The sequence below is a fragment of the Centruroides sculpturatus genome, unplaced genomic scaffold (assembly GCF_000671375.1).
Source record: "Centruroides sculpturatus isolate CEXI.00-Female unplaced genomic scaffold, Cexi_2.0 scaffold1330, whole genome shotgun sequence".
Lineage (NCBI taxonomy): Eukaryota > Metazoa > Arthropoda > Arachnida > Scorpiones > Buthidae > Centruroides > Centruroides sculpturatus.
Window position 1 is genome coordinate 33216 of NW_019385593.1, and position 14091 is coordinate 47306.

Genomic DNA, 14091 nt, shown 5'->3' on the forward strand with positions numbered 1-14091 from the left:
ATAATGCAGAAAAATGCTCAGAGGATAACGATAACTTGCCAAAAATAAAACGCTCTCGGTTAATAGTGCTTTTAGTGATGACAAAGAAAACATTGTTTAATTTATATTAATATGTATCACTTAAGAAAATTTTAATAAAGATATTTAACTTAATTATGAAAATATAGTAGCATGTTTTTTAATTTTTGGAACCTAACCCTCCTTTTCGTACTAGTTCTTTGATTCACATAACACGGATTCGCATAACACGGCAATTTTTTGGAACATAACTACAGTGTTATACGGGGGTTACCTGTATTCTAATAAGCAAAATATGAAGTTGAACAAACTTCAAATTTAAACATATTTGTTGTTAATGTAATTTTTATTTTAATCATACAAAATTTTAACTTAAAATAATAATCATTAGGAAATACAGGGTATATCATTCAAAAGTGGCCCTAACCAGAGAATGAACAAACTGGATTACCCACTCACGTTTACAGGTGGTGCTGAAAGTGACAACTGTCAACACAATTGCACATTTAGAACTACACACATTACTGGTGATCATGGATCTTCAGTTGTTCCACACATCATTTTTTATGGGTACAGTTTCAGTTCAGACCTCATATTGTGCTGTATGCAAGGATACATTTTCCTGTGATGAGTCTATGCAGTGATTTTCTCAGACTTCTTGTCATCATTACATGCACTTCCATCATTATATCAGTTGTCGTGTTTTTCTATACTGCCACCTTCTTATTCATCATAGACTCAAACTGTATCTATATAAAATAATGTGTGAAACAAGTGAATCACCTGATCACCAGAAATGTCTGCATTCGTATTGACAATTTACACTTTCAACATCTCCTATAAACCTGAATATGTAAGCATGTTTCTTCATTCTATGGTTGGGACCACTTTTAAATGATACACTCTGTGTGTGTGTGTGTGTGTGTGTGTGTTTTAGGCTCAAAGACCAAAAACCCTCATTGAGCGAAAAAAAAACGTCCACAATGCATTGTGGCTAACTCAAAAAGACCACAAAGTGAAATAAACCTCAGGAGCTCACCAGTGTTCAGAGTGTCATGAATATGTGTGGAGAAAGCAATGAGAATGAGGGATTTGGTTGCTAGCTCTGTTTAAGAAAGAACAGCATCAATGCTAAGAGAGAATATGCCAAATCCAGCCTAGAGAAACAGGCATGCCATAAAATTATTTCACTATCCAACTCAAAATTTCCTGCAATTGAAATTGGTTCAAATGCTTTAGTTAGGGTGCCTGATGTTAATAGGGAATGTGCAGCTCCCAGAAATGTTTTAGCTGTTGTTATGAGCATTAATCCATCAGGTCTCCATCAGTTAGGAAACAAGTAAGGTCTTCTTGATCAACTTTATGCTCGCAATGAATTTACACTTTCTGAGAGTAACTTTATTAACATTTAGAACATACCCTCAACTTCATTAACACTTTACTCAGCATCCATGTTAACATCTGGAAGTAAGCAAGGGTTTATAATATGTCACTGTAAAAGATACTGTATTGATAAAAATGCAAATGTTGCTCAAAGAACACTTAACATAAGATAATTGAAGATAAATAAATCATAATGAAATAAAAAGTTTTATTTTTTTATCATCACCTTGTTATTAGTTGACATCCAGAACTTGTGGTGGCTTTTAACCATAATAAAGCTGTCGCACAATAGTTTTTAACTTTAGCAGCTGATTTTTATGTCATCGTGTAGAATACATCAAGCACCTACTAGAACATGTAATTTGACCTTTAGCACTTTTAAGCAAAACAAAAAAAACCAAATGTGTGTTTTTCTCCATACATTTTATTTCTTTGAAAATTTTTAAGTATGAAAATTAAATTTATAGGAAAACTTGTAGAACTAATGTTGTTCAGCATCAAAAATTGTAAATAAAAATGTTTTGAGGCTAGAACCCATATTTTAAAGTTAGAAATCACTGTCGTCATATCACCCTCTATTGTGGTTGCATCAGCTAATGTTCAGAACATGTTATGGCTTTTCTTAATCACTTCTTCAACACGTAGTGGTCAAATATCACGAAAGCCACTATGCAAATTTCACTTTGTGGTCTTTTTGAGCTAGTCACAATGCATTATGGCTGTTTTTACAAGTGCCACAACATGTTGTGGATGATTTAAAGTAATCACAATGTGTTGTGGACATATTTTTCACTCAATGAGCATTTTTGGTCTTTGAAGCCTAACATATATATATATATACAGTAGAGCATCGATTATCCGACCCCCGATTAACCGTCACATCGGTTAACCGACCGTTCTAGTCGGCAAATTTCAAATGTCCGCTAGTAATGTGGTGCTACAATATTTGGCTATGTCTTGACTACTTTAATATTATTGTTGTTAATTTTTGTGTGTTTTAGCTGGCAACATTGGCTCAACCATGAAAGGGAGGCCAGTATTTAAACAAGACTTAATTTTCTAATTATGAGTGGTTGTTTGTTTTGTGAGCAATAAAATAATTTTTAATGATACAATAGCAACGATTATTATTTTTAAAAAAAATCTTGTTAGGCTTAACATGGATGAAAATTCAACGCGAAGTAGCTTAATAGCAAAATACTAATGTACTAATTACATGGGATATACTAATATACTACACTAATAATGTATTTTTTTCATTCTTTTCGGTTATCCGATTTTTTCAGTTATCCGACCAACCCGAGTTCCCAATTGAGTCGGATAATCGATGCTCTACTGTATATANATTTATTTTATTTAATTAATACAAGTAATGTCCAATGGACAAGAAAGAACCATCCCTGATAATAGATCCTTAAATAAAAGCAAAAAATAACAAGAAGGAAAATGCCATGCATGAAAAACAATTGAAACATATATAAAACAACCAAAATATATACTTTGAAAAGCAAAAGATAAAAATACAATATAAAATCAATTGATTAATATACAATACATTGCAATAAAATGACATGAAAGAAAAACTTGTATATATTATATATAGCTCATCTTACAGATTTAGATTTTGCAGATGATATTGCATTGCTTAGTGATATGGGTGTGTCTACAAGAGATAACCACTAGTTTAAAAGTAAGATAAGCTCACATATAAGTATTGAAAAAACAAAGAAAGTTCATGCAGATTGGAAGAACCCAGATTATAAGTCTTTAACAGCCCATGGTTAGGCTATAGACCAATTGCAACAGTTTACTTGTCTTGGAAGTGTTGTGGCTACCAATGGTGGTACAGATGAAGATATTAATTGTAGAATTGGAATGACATCAACCATTTTCCAATGTATGCTATCAATTTGGTTGACAACAGCTATACATTTTCCTATGAAGATTTAAACAATTCAAGAGTACTGTTATACTAATTGCAATATATGCCTATGAAATTTGGAACTTTACAGCCAAGGTGATTAAACAGCTAAATGCTTTTCAACAGCACTGTGTAAGATCCTTGGTGTCTCATTGAGATTGTGTCACAAATGAAGAAATTTAAAAAACACTCAAAATATCTGTTTGCAATTGACTGAATGCTGGATGCATTTTTCCAGGCATATACTGCATGTGCTAAACCATTGACATCCAAAAACTATTACAGTAGATACCATCTGGTGGAAAAGGAAGCAAGGCCACCTCAAAAAACTTGATGTCAAATGGTTTAAGGAGAATTTAAAAATTATTAACATCTCATGCTGAGGCCATTGCAAATGACCACATTCACTGGAAGGAACTTGCTGCCCAATGTGCTTCACACAGGACAAATGACGATGATGTATACATAGTTATATATATATATATATATATTTCATTAAATAATTATTTTATTTTACTTTGTAAAGCATGTTACAAAATATTATATGCTTGTAAATTAATCCTTAGTTAATATCTTTTAACATTACTCATTTATATTTTTTAGTTCATCAATAGAAGAAACAAAACCAGAAGCCAGATTCAAATATCGTAATTTTGGTACTCAGACAAATAACAAACCTATTACGGAAGATAATGAAAACGATATTATTGATAACAACTCTAAATCAGACTCTCTTTATCCATCATTTTCTTCAAACACTAGTTATTACTCTCTCCCAGAACTTCATGGAAAACCACAGTTTTCTTTCCACAATGAATCAACAAATTCTTCTGGCCTCAGCGAAGACAAAACAGAATATGAAAATTTGTTAAAAAGATATAAAAAACTTATAACATATAAAAGCAATTTAGATAGAAATACAGGAATAGTGCAAGAAGATATGAAAAAAGAACTATTCGTAGATGATTCTGACAAGGAAAAACAAACATCTAACTTTGTTGATGTTAAAAATGAGAAAACTGATCTTCTAAATGATCAGAATAATCAAGAAATAGAATTTAGTCTTCTAAGTAATCTTAGTACTTCAAATGAAAATTCAGTCCTTAAACAATTAATGTATTATGAAGTTATTGAAAACAATAATGTGGAAAAGAATGAAATTCAAACAGAAGATGAAAAAAGTGAGTATAATGGATATTTTAAAGAGTATATAAAATATTTACTTTAAATATAAAATAATTCAAACAAAATTTACTATGAAACTATTCAAATAATATTTAATATGAAACAAATAGATAAAAGATTATTAATTAGCTATAATTTTTTCTGTAGAATAATTTAATAAGAAATGTATCAACTAATTTTCAGAAGTTATTCAAGCAGAATGTATAAAAAGTAATTTCAGTTTCAGGAAAAAAATTATATATAAAAAGATTTTTTAAAAAATAAAATCATGTTTTGGATACAAAGGAAAAGATCTTGTAAAGAATAGTTTTGCATAATTTTAAAAAATGAAAGAATACAAGAAATGCAAATGTAAAGACAAAATTTAAATTATTCATAAACATATCAATTAGGAAATTGAATTTGAAAACAAAGAAAATAAAAGCAAATTAAACTATTCACAAAATGATCAGCATTATTATATTTTCTAAAGTACTAAATTATATTAGACAGAAAGAATTAAATATTTGACATAAATCATTTTAACAGAAAACTTGCAAGATAAAAAAACTAATTCTGGAAAAATTCCAGATGTAGATCAAAACAAGGATTAAAACTCCTATTTATTTTAAAATTCAGATAACAATTTTTGAATATATGTTACAGAAATATGAAAAAAAGTTTCTAGTTTCTAAAAATAATAGGGAAACATATGAAAAATGATTTGTTAATAAAGAAAAATATTTCAAATTTAAAAAAGGTCTGATTATTATTCTTCATAGACTAAAATCTTTAATTAAATTAAAATTAAAAAGTTTATCACCCAGACTAATGTTTAGTTTACTCCAGTGAAAACAAATTATGATGAAAAAAATCTATCAAATACAAATATTCAAAATAATAAACAAGAATTGTATAAAGCTGTAAATTAAAAAATCTTAATATATATTTATTTTATTTAATTAATACAAGTAATGTCCAATGGACAAGAAAGAACCATCCCTGATAATAGATCCTTAAATAAAAGCAAAAAATAACAAGAAGGAAAATGCCATGCATGAAAAACAATTGAAACATATATAAAACAACCAAAATATATACTTTGAAAAGCAAAAGATAAAAATACAATATAAAATCAATTGATTAATATACAATACATTGCAATAAAATGACATGAAAGAAAAACTTGTATATATTATATATAGCTCATCTTACAGATTTAGATTTTGCAGATGATATTGCATTGCTTAGTGATATGGGTGTGTCTACAAGAGATAACCACTAGTTTAAAAGTAAGATAAGCTCACATATAAGTATTGAAAAAACAAAGAAAGTTCATGCAGATTGGAAGAACCCAGATTATAAGTCTTTAACAGCCCATGGTTAGGCTATAGACCAATTGCAACAGTTTACTTGTCTTGGAAGTGTTGTGGCTACCAATGGTGGTACAGATGAAGATATTAATTGTAGAATTGGAATGACATCAACCATTTTCCAATGTATGCTATCAATTTGGTTGACAACAGCTATACATTTTCCTATGAAGATTTAAACAATTCAAGAGTACTGTTATACTAATTGCAATATATGCCTATGAAATTTGGAACTTTACAGCCAAGGTGATTAAACAGCTAAATGCTTTTCAACAGCACTGTGTAAGATCCTTGGTGTCTCATTGAGATTGTGTCACAAATGAAGAAATTTAAAAAACACTCAAAATATCTGTTTGCAATTGACTGAATGCTGGATGCATTTTTCCAGGCATATACTGCATGTGCTAAACCATTGACATCCAAAAACTATTACAGTAGATACCATCTGGTGGAAAAGGAAGCAAGGCCACCTCAAAAAACTTGATGTCAAATGGTTTAAGGAGAATTTAAAAATTATTAACATCTCATGCTGAGGCCATTGCAAATGACCACATTCACTGGAAGGAACTTGCTGCCCAATGTGCTTCACACAGGACAAATGACGATGATGTATACATAGTTATATATATATATATATATAACTATATGGAAATACAAACAAATAAATATATGTATGTAAATATATATAATACACATGAAAGAAAACATAGAATACAATAAAAACAGTCAAGAATGAATAGAAAGAAATCAATCAGCACGGTTACATTGAATCTTTACATGTCCTTTTTAAAATAAAGATCTGAGGACACAAGAAAGGGCATTGAGTTATATCTAATCAACAGTTTTTAAAAGAAATACGTGATTTATTATGTGTATTATTACCAGGGACAAAAAGACTAACATTATCAAGAGATGAATTGCCAATCCTTTAATAATTTTTTTAATATGTAAATGAAAAGTGAGTTTAGAATCAAAGATTATCTCAAATCAGAGATTGAATGAATATAAGCAAACAGTTTTCAATAAAAAATATCTAGAGTAGAAGAAGCAAAAGAAAAGTGCATAACAACTGTTTCATGCACATGATTAATAACTACTAGAACAGAAAGTGGTTATTACTTGATATAATTAAGACAGAAAAAGAAAAATAGATAATCCAAAAAAATTTTTATCTGCAAAAAATTATATTAATGAAAGAATATATAAAAGAAAAATATCTATTTTATAAAAATATAAAGTGACAAATTACAAATTGAAGAAGTAAATACCAGTTTCATCATTGATTAACAAAATTTTAAGTAGTTAAGGCTGATTATAACCTTTTTGGTTATGCATGCAAGCTCCATTAGATGGCATTAAAAATTTAATGCTTCTTCTATGGGAAGATCCTTTACCAAAAATTCTCGAAAATGGAGACAGATAAAACCAAACAGTTTTTTGTTAGAATCCTGTTTAATTCTTCTATTAATGTACAGTTCAGAATTTTGAAAATTAAATTCATTAATTTCCTACAACTCTAAAAATTCTTAGAAAATTACTGAATTCAATTTTATTAATATACAGTTAATGTATAATACAGAGATAGTTGTTATACAAATAAGAAAAAAATTAAACAAAATTATTTTTGCAAAATTTGTATTTAATTGGTATAAATTACAATGATACACTTTCCTTTCAAAATAATGTTCTATGCATAAGACATTTGATTTTAAATGAAGAAACCAACATTATGTGAACAGACAGGATTTTTTGAAGTAAAAGTAATAATCTGTTGGATTTAAATTAAAAGTGATATTTTTAAAAGTAGTCCAATAGTAAAACATGTACAGGTAACCCCCATATAACATGGCACTTCTATAGTACGGATTCACTCTAACATGGTTCCAGAATTGGTACCATCCCCCGTATAACACGGTACTTTTATAGCACGGATTCACTCTGACACAGTTCGAGAAATGGGTAAAACCCTCGTACAACATGAAATGTAATAAATTTTTACATACTTAAGTACTAATAGTTCACGAAAATTATTATTTTCGTGAGCTATTAGTACTTCAGTGTGTAAATTTTCTTTTCTCGTCTCCATACACATGGTCCTTTGCGAAACTTGTTTCAATGTTGCCAGATCTCGACGCTTCTGCTTCTGGTGTTGCCAGATGTTTTTCTCTTATTCCATAAGTGCTTAGCACCATATAAGGAAATTTATAAAGATCTTTTAACTAGAAGCAAGCAATCTAAAATTACATAGCNTAATAAAATTGAACTTTTTAAAATGATTTAAAGAAAAAATTATATTTATAAATGAAGATATATCCATTTATTAAGAATCTTTATCATGAGAATTTGTCTGATAAAAATGTAAAAGTAAAGGAAATGCAAATTCAGTAGCAAAATTTTTATTACTTGATGAATAAAATATAAAGTATGTGTAAGCTAAGAAACCAAATTACCAGAAACTGATCTTCATTTAAATTTTGAAATAAAAACTTTACCAAAGCATTTTAATGAAAGAAAGACATGTAAAATCAAATGAAGGAAAGAATTTTGGAGCAGAAAGCATATTCACTTGTCCATCTAAAACAGAAAACAAATCTCTTGGTATGAAATAAGAAAATAAAGAGAATTTCAGGTAATTGATGTTCCTAAAATGAACTTTTCAAATAACTTTGAAATAAATAATTAACTATATAGAAGAAAATTTAAATAAGTTTGCAGCACAAGGAAAATATTTTTTATCTGATATGATAGAATTATCATATCAGATAAAAACTACAAACATTTTTTCAGATTCAAAAATAGTCAAATAGTTTAATGAAAGCACATATTAAAATCAATTAAAAATTTAATGAAAAACAAAAATATTGAGAAAAGTACCTATTAAAATGAATTTTTAACAAGATCAATATTTTTTAACCCAAAATAGGCAAATGATAAATTTTATTTCCAAAATAAATTTGAAAAATTTTATTCAAAAATGTATTATATATCTACTGAGGAAAAGTAGAAGAATGGTTTTTTCAACGAGTCAAAAATGTTGGTTGTCTAAAATAAATAAATAAAAATATGAACAGCATATACTGTTTTCTTATTAATATAACTGAGCATGGAGAACATAAAGAAGGTTGATTTTCAATAGGAAAGGAAGCATGCATTGTTTAACAATATTCTTTGAAGAAATGGTAAGGAAATGATTAAATCATATTCAACAATAAATTCAAGAAATAAAAATATTCAAATGAAGATCATCAATTAGAAAGAAAGATGTATTCAGTTGAAGAAGATTCAGCAAAATGTAGTAGATTTAATTGTTCTTCATGGTTCATACAACAAATATTTCAACAAGAATATTTTTATCAAATTCTTAAGAAACTATTATACAAAAATTTCGTTTTGAAAGATAAATAGAAGAAATTTTATTTACAGGAAAAAGTAATTAAATAGAAGATTTTTCCAACAAAGATTTATAAAATGATAAAAAGTAACTGCCAGACATTTATCTACAGAATTTCAATAAGAAGCAATCCTTTTAAATAAAATTTAAAATTGATTTAAATACAGTAAAATAAAGAAATATTTATATTATTTAATATTGCAGACAGTTCTTACTTTCAGTGATTTTAATGATTAAATAATTGCTCATTATGCCTGGCTGCAATTTTAATAATAATTTTAATTTAAAATTTATGCTCTCAACTTCAAATTAGTAGTGTTTTGTACTTTTCTGTTAGAAATATAGTCATGCCAATCATCTGTATAACTCTTTTCAGTGGAAGTTTGTATATAGTTAATTGGCGTCTTCTGCCCCTAATCTTTCCACATCTGGTCTTGGCTTTCATCTATCTAACTCCATTCTTGAGATTAAGGAAAGACAGACAGACAAAAGTGGGAATTTATAGGTCTACAATTTTTTCAAATTGCAGCCCAATAATTTGTATTTCAGTTATCAGAAATAAGTCCATAAAAAAACTAAAAAGAAAAAGTTTGTTACAAAAATTTCTTGTTGATTGACAATCAACAAGAAATTCAGTTACAAATAAAAAAAAATTATATAAAAGAAAAAAATTAATTTATTCTTCAAGATTAATACAATAAACAGTAATTATCTTGACTTCTGTTACAGAATTGAAGAATTTGATTGAACAAGTAGATGAAAAATCAAAACAAATAAAAGCAGATTTTCCAGGTGATAAAAAATTGATTTCAAATAATTATATGCAAATTGCTGAGAAAATTACAGCTGAAATGTCTGAAATCGTCTTGCTTAATAGAAAAGAGAATCATTTCAAGGTATATAAATTCACACATATAGTACATAAACAATGTTACATACAGTTCATTTAAATTATATAAGCTAGTTTACAAAACACTCATTACAAAGAAATGTTAAATTTTAATTGCATGTCAAATGTAATTTAAATTAGAAGAATTCTAAGAAAACATTTAACTATTTAAATGTTTTCTTAGAATAAAAAATTCTGTATGATCATAGCTATTTCTTATATTAATAATAATTTAATTAATAACATAAAAATATCTAATTTTCTGTTATAAATCAGTCAGAAGAAAATAATTTGAGACTAGAATATGTTAATGAATAAAATGTGAAAAGTTTTTATACAGTAAGGATTGAAAATCCTGACTGCTTGGGGATTTGGATGTCATGGATTTTTTGATTCTCAAGATTAACTTTAACTTGAGGAGGGATGAAGAAAAAGAAAACAAATAAATTACAGTAGTATTTTTAGTATGAAATAATACAGTGAAAATTTATTCTGAAAATCAATCATAAAAGAAACACTTTTATTAGAAAAAAATCTAAAATTATTTGCCTCATTTTAACAACATTTGCATTCAATGCACTCTTTATAAATGGAATAGTTCTTCTATTAGTAGTTTTTTAGAAAAGCTACAAAAATTCCACTTTAACTACTGATTATAATTTTTTGTGATCAAATTATTTTTCACTATATGTGCATGTATAACATCTTTATGCATAAAATTCACAAAAGTTTGCTATTTTGAAAATTCTTGATTTTGGATCTTGTTATTTCAAAAATACAATAAATGTATTTTTGAAATAAAAAGAGTTACAATTAAAATATAAATTCAATAAATCCACAATGGCCAAACTGCCTCTCTTGTAGACCCTTACTGTGACTCCCATATATTAATGCAATTTCTTTTTATAAGCATGGTACATACTACTAACACATATAATATTTTTGTGAGCTTGCTGACTGTTGTGCAGTGTGATACACATATCAATTGTAAGCATAAATTTTAACTTAACCTTGAACAGGCAATTTAAAGCTAAGTCAAAAGAGCTAAATGAATGTTTACCTGGCCAGTCATAAAGTATCAGTAAAGTAACAATATATTTATTATAGAACAGTAATAGCTATAGTATTTTAACTATATACAGGTAAAATTGGAGACATATATTGAGAGAGATGCATCCTGTATTAGAACAGTGTTTTATACTGTTCCAATACAGAATGTAGCTTTTGCATATTTCTGATAGGCAATGTAGGCTCCTATTGTCACAAGGTTTGGCCAACCCTGTAATGTACTGTATAGACCATAGCTTTACTACATAAAGAAAGAAATTAAAATCAGAAAGAAAATTGTTTTGATTTCAGGTGGAGCCTATACTCTTATCTTTCAAGTATTTTTTTTTTTCATTTATAGTATGATTAATTAAATTCTATTCACATCTTTTGCTGTTATACATTTCCAGATACAGTGGTGTCTCATATAATGTATGCCTTGAATAACAGACGCTGCGAACAACAGACTTTCTGTTTGGCCATTACGACTCGAGCAACAGACTGGCTGCGAACAACGGACTTTCCATTCAGCTGTTGTGAGGCGACAACAAACTTTCTGCGAACTTTCTTTATTACATACATTACCTCAGTGCAGGGTATTTACATTTATTCAAGTGTTGTGCAAATCATGACTTCTAAAAAAACAGAAAGGTGATTTCAATTTAAACAAAGCAAGAAATTATCAGAAGGAGTGAAAGTTGACAAAAACTTCCTTGTCGAATAGAGTTTACCAACGCTCATTATTCAAACAGAGCTGAGGCCAACAGGATCAATGATCTTTACAATGATACCCTTGCCCGTCATTTCCGACAGGTGTTGAAGAAAAGAGAGAAACAGACCACCTTGGACATGTTTTTCAAGAAGCCAGCAGGCAAAAAACAAAGGGTGGAACAAGAGGAGTTGACCCTGCAAGCTCCAGTAGCCTCTCCTGAATCTGACTCCAATTAAAAAACAATAAAAAGAGACCTGCTGCAATGTGTAAAAAGTGTGTATCTGTATGAATGTGTGAAGAAAGTGTTCCTCCACCTCCTCCTCACAGCATCTGACTACCCGGCATAATTGGTGACTGCTCCATTTTCATTTTTTTTATGGTACAGTATGGTTATTTTATGCTGCGGAACGAATTATATGTTTTAACATGTATTTCTATGGGAAAATGCATTTTGTATAACAGACTTTTCACTTAACAGACATGCACCTGGAACAGATTAAGTACTTAATATGACGATTTTAGTCTCTGTAATCCAAAAATATTCTTTGTAGACAAATCTCACAGCAATCTTATTGGCAAATTAAATTTATTTTGTAAAGACTACATCAAATGCATTTCGGGCTGGTCTAATATTTTCCAGTCCCTCTTCAGTGCTAAAATAATAACAAAGAACGTAAAATGTTTAACTAAAACACGACATAGATGTATATCTACACCAAAATTATAAATTTTGGAGAAAAACTTACAATAACCACTGGTTGTAATTACCACCAGCGGTTATTGTAAGTTTTTCTCCAAAATTTATAATTTTGGTGTAGATATACATCTATGTCGTGTTTTAGTTAAACATTTTACGTTCTTTGTTATTATTTTAGCACTGAAGAGGGACTGGAAAATATTAGACCAGCCCGAAATGCATTTGATGTAGTCTTTACAAAATAAATTTAATTTGCCAATAAGATTGCTGTGAGATTTGTCTACCAAGAATATTTTTGGATTACAGAGACTAAAATCGTCATATTAACTAATATACAGCAAACCATTTATATATATTTTGCAGATTAAGTACATTATACGAGGCACCACTGTAATACTAACTAGATGCTTCATGATAGCTATAATGCATTCAAGATAAAAAATTTCCAATTCTTCTTCTTACATTATTCCATTACTATTTAATACCAAATGGATATTCTGGTCTCCTCACTCCACATGACTCTTTCCCATTGTTTCTCAGTCCAATTAATATTGGTTTTAGCTCACTGAAATGTTTTCAATCTTTGAGAGATAATGGGAGATAGAATTTTCATGGAATTCTTGCAGGTAGACCAAATTCTTTGAGTCTGTATCTAACAGTCTGTGTATCTAACAATTACCTTCAAATTACATTGAGAGAAATCAATTTTAATTCATTCAGATGTTTTTCTTCTGATCACTTAAACAGTCTTTTAATTCTTTCTATCATTACATGCTGCTGTGCATTTTTTCCTGTCTTTAGCATTTTGATTTGGAGTTGACTGATTCTTCATATATCTTATACACCAATTAGAAATATAATAATACCTTGACTTACGCTACCCCAACTTATGCGAACCCAGAGTTATGCAATTTTCAAATCGCGTCGATTCGTCTTTTGTTTGAGCACCACACAACTCTTGATTACTCACTCCCCACACTATTGTTCAGCTTACATGTTCGGATGTGTCGCACGGAATCGACACATAGCTACAATTTATTTTGTGTTATTTATTTCTGTGTTTGTTATATCTACGGAGACTTGAAAGACTCTATGTGGTGATTTCTTGTAACGAATCAAAAGACGAGATAAGATTAACAAGAACATTTATTAGCTTACATACATCTGTCTTGGATTTTACACAAATTGCAAAATTATACCCCGACTTACGCTAATTTGACTTATGCGGTTATCGCTCGGTCCCACCTTTCGCATAAGTTCGGGATATTAGTGTACAACCTTTGGTTACATTTACACCAACTTGTCTTATGATATCTTCATGTAAAGTTAATATTTTAGTTCATTTTCTAGGTGACCAGTTAACTCTTTTTGCTATATTTCTCAGTTTACTAAGTTATCAGGACAACAAAAAAAAGTAACAAACTTTATCACTCACATAAATGGAAGATGGTATGATTTATCTCTCAGTAAAACAGCTAATACTTTTTAGTTCTAAG

General features: G+C 28.9%; 1 protein-coding gene across 1 annotated transcript in view; it reads left to right on the forward strand.

Annotated features, from left to right (window-relative positions):
• The window catches only part of LOC111640406, a 38029-nt gene that overhangs the window by 7307 nt on the left and 16631 nt on the right, over positions 1 to 14091 (forward strand). The window contains exons 2-3 of the mRNA XM_023386419.1: positions 3926 to 4503; positions 9980 to 10146. Coding sequence (XP_023242187.1) covers positions 4263 to 4503; positions 9980 to 10146 — 408 coding nt within the window. The 5' untranslated portion in view covers positions 3926 to 4262. The remainder of the gene's footprint in view (positions 1 to 3925; positions 4504 to 9979; positions 10147 to 14091) is intronic.